The sequence below is a fragment of the Bison bison genome, unplaced genomic scaffold (genome assembly GCF_000754665.1).
Source record: "Bison bison bison isolate TAMUID 2011002044 unplaced genomic scaffold, Bison_UMD1.0 scf7180017864266, whole genome shotgun sequence".
Taxonomy (NCBI): Eukaryota; Metazoa; Chordata; class Mammalia; order Artiodactyla; family Bovidae; genus Bison; species Bison bison.
In genome coordinates, this window is record NW_011494838.1 from 961,698 (window position 1) to 965,511 (window position 3,814).

General features: G+C 51.7%; 1 protein-coding gene across 1 annotated transcript in view; it reads right to left on the reverse strand.

Moving 5' to 3' along the window:
• Positions 1-2,628, reverse strand: part of PXDN (peroxidasin) — a 40,178-nt gene extending 37,550 nt beyond the window's left edge. The window contains exons 1-3 of the mRNA XM_010848440.1: positions 2,603-2,628; positions 1,090-1,161; positions 177-248 (exon numbers count right to left, since the gene is read on the reverse strand). Coding sequence (XP_010846742.1) covers positions 177-248; positions 1,090-1,161; positions 2,603-2,628 — 170 coding nt within the window. The remainder of the gene's footprint in view (positions 1-176; positions 249-1,089; positions 1,162-2,602) is intronic.
• Between the last annotated feature and the right edge of the window lie 1,186 nt (positions 2,629-3,814).

Below are 3,814 nucleotides of genomic sequence, written 5' to 3' on the forward strand. Positions count from 1 at the left end.
GGTACCAATTCACTTAAAAAATTCCAGCCAAAATTTCACTCACCTTCTGAAAACAAAACCTCTTTTTCACTTGAATGTATTTGCAATAATTCATAACAATATGGAATTTAGCTCAATGATTAAACAGTCCAAATACAGACGGCAGACTCTGGTGTAGAAAACTGGTCACGACTTACAGGTATTTCAGATTCTCCAAGTCTTCAAACGACCCACCAGGTATGCTCTTGATTTGATTATTGTTGAGAAGCCTGTGAAAAAAACGTTTCAGTAAGAGTTTTACAAACAACGACACTTCTGAATTGTGTTACGGAGGTCATTTCCACTGCCCTGGAGAAGGTTACGCAAGGATTAAGCCGCAGGCCTTAATACTGACACTCGCAAATGGACACAACCAGGAGCAGTGTGGGTGTGGACAGGACGGTGTTCACACCCGCACACCGGAGCGGCTCCGAGCACCTGGAGACGCGATCCCCTTGCTCCTGCACAGAGAGGGCTCGCCCTCTCCTGCGTCTCTCCCATCCTCCCCTCCGGCCAGCTGGGAGACCCTGTGGAGGTGCAGGGGGTCCTCAAGGGGGTCTCTCTTCAGGGAGCCTTTTCACAGCGAGGGGTGGAGCCACACGTGCCCCCACCAGGCTCACAGCCCCCAGGCACGGCGCCCTGCACGGACCAGTCACCTCCTGGGGGAGAGCCAGAACCCCCTCCCACAGCGCTCAGCACAGCCCGCGGCAGCCTGGAGTCGGGCCCCTTCCCTCTGTGCACCCCGGGGTCTAAACACTGGGACACAGGTGGACGGCACCCCACCCCGCCCCCGCCGGGGGCCATGGGGGCTCCGGGCCGGGGAGGAGGGCCGCCCTGGGAGGCGTGGCCAGCACAGGCCTGCACCACACCCAGAGGGTGGACAGGTTCACGGCTGTCAGTCGAGACAGACAGGGACCAAAGCCACCCGTGGGCACCTCCACGTGCAAACCCCTCTGGCAGGCTCGGCCTCTCCCGCTCACCACGCCCACCCTCCGGATCTGCCCACAGGGGAAAGCAGCAATGGGCTGTGCATCTTTTCCTACCAGTTCCCAGGGAAATGCTTGGACTTACAATGTGTTCAGGTTTCTCAGCCCCCGGAAGGCCCCTGGCTGGATCTCTCTGATTCTGTTAAAGCGAAGATCCCTGTGAAGACACGAGAAGTGGATTATTTACAGAGAAATCCGCCAGTGTCACTGGTTCTGTGTCATCTCTAAACACTCAGTTTCCAAACAGCAATAAGGCATTTAAGAAATTAAATCTCCCAATTCAATCCTTGGCTGAATCAGCTCTGGGAAAAGACTGATAAAGACCCAAATATTTGTCTGAATAACAGGCGAACCTGTTCACATTACAGTTTGTTTAAAAGGTAACTACGGGGAGATGTTGGCGTTCAGTCGTTAAGTCGTGTCCGACTCTTTGCGACCCCCACGGACTGCGGCACATCAGGCTTCCCTTCCTTCACCATCTCTTGGAGTTCACTCAAATTCGCGTCCATTGAGTCAGTGATGCCATTCTCTTCTCCTCCTGCCCTTAATTTTTCCCAGCATCAGGGTCTTTTCCAGTGAGTTGGCTCTTCACAGGTGGCCAAAGTATTGGAGTTTCAGCTTCAGCATCAGTCCTTGCTATGAATATTCAGGACTGATCTCCTTTAGGATGGACTGGTTGGATCTCCTTGCAGTCCAAGGGACTCTCAAGAGTCTTCTCCAACATCACAGTTCAAAAGCATCAATTCTTCGGCACTCAGCCTCCTTTATAGTCCAACTCTCACATCCATATGTGACTACTGGAAAAACCATAGCTTTGACTATATGGACCTTTGTTGGCAAAGTGATGTCTTTGCTTTCTAATATGCTGTCGAGGTTTGTCACAGCTGTCCTTTCGAGGAGCAAGCATCTTAATTTCATGTAATCTTGATTCAGTTTGTGAGTTTGTGAGCCTGGTATTTCGCAAGATGTACTATGCATACAAGTTAAATAAATAGGGTGACAATATACAGCCTTGTTGTACTCCTCTCCCAATTTTGAACCAGTCTGTTACTTCATGGAAGGTTCTAACTGCTGCTTCTTGACCTGCATACAGGTTTCTCAGGAGTCAGGTAATGTGGTTTAGTATTCCCATCTCTTTAAGAATCTTCCACAGTTTGTTGTGATCTACACGGTCAAAGGCTTTCACGTAGTCAATGAAGCAGATGTTTTTTGGAATTACCTTGATTTCTCTATGATCCAGCGAATGTTGGCAATTTGATCTCTGATTCTTCTGCCTTTTCTTAACCCAGCCAAACATCTGGAAGTTCTCAGTTCATGTGCTGCTGAAGCCTGGCTTGAGGAATTTTATTTATTTTTAATTTAAGGATAATTGCTTTACAATATTGTGTTGGTTTTTGCCGTACATAACATGAATCAGCCATAGGTAGCTTGAAGGATGTTGAGCATAATCTTGCCAGCATGTGAAATGAGTGCAACTGTATGACAATTTGAACATTCTTTGGCATTGCCTTTCCTTGGGACTGGAATAAAAATCGATCTTTTCCTGTCCTTTTCCAGTCCTGTGGGCACTGCTGAGTTTTCCAAAGTTGCTGACATACTGACTGCAGCTCTTGAACAGCATCATCTTGTAGGATCTTAAACAGCTCAGCTGGAGAGATAAGAGACCCCCCCGCCCACCCACCCCCACCAGCCCATGGGAATGCTCAGGTCTGTGTTAAGACAACAAACAGGACACATTTGCAGGGACTGGAGAAGGGAGTCGCCAGCGCGCAGGCGTGGAGACTCGCGGTTCCTCCTGTAACTTCCGAGCTGGAACTCGCTGCTCCAGGAAGGGGTCTGGCCCCAACACTCAGAGTCACAGAGCTCACTCAGCAAGCGAACTGGGAAACGAGGCTATTTCACATGTACCTCTCAGCGTGTGACATAAATGCATGAGTAGCACAGAGGCTAGACCGAGGACCCGAGAGACCAGGGCCCCAGGTGGGAGCCAGTGGGTGGCGCCAGATGCGAACGCAGAGCGGCCGGGGTCGGGCCGGGGCCGCAGGTCTGCTAAGCTGCCTGTTCCCACCCTCTCCAGCCTGAATTAAAAATCTATCAATTGAACAAGCAAGAGAGGCCCTGGAAATGAGACACAAAGACCGCTTTCTTTACCAAAGAGTCTTAGAAACATGAAAATTCCTCACTCGCTGGTCCTACCTCTTCCATTACGGCTTTGGCCCTGTCCCCCCAAATTCACGTGTTGATGCCAGACTCCCGGGGCCTGAGACTTGACCTTATTTGGAGAAGGCGTCCTTACAGGGGTGACCGAGTTAAAGTGAGGTCACTGAGGTGGCCCTGCTCCAAGGCAGCTGGTGTCCTTGCAGACAGGCTCGGGGGAAGGCCAAGGACTGCTGCAGATCTCCAGCACTGGGGGCCTGGCTCAGGGCCCCGCCACGGCCGCAGAAGGGGCCAGCCTTGACCTTGGGTGCGCGCCTCTGGGACAGTGAGAGAAGGCTCCAGTCTAAGCCCTGCTCCTCCCCGTCATGGGTGCTCGTTAGGACGGCCACAGGGACTACGGGGGTTCTGGGGCAGCTCTCCTCGGATACTGGCTGAGCTCGTGCAGTGCTCACAATCTTGGCAAGAATCTCATCGGTTCTATAGCTCTAACTGATGACAGAAAAGGTTCTAGTTCACGGCAGGATAAGAGCCTTTTGGGAAAGCGTTTGAACCCCTGAAACCGCCTCTGTCCACACTGGGCAGCGAGTGAAGCACGCTGCCTGTGGGTTTTGGGTCAAGTTCTCAGGACCCGGGCAACCACGGCCAGCATGGAC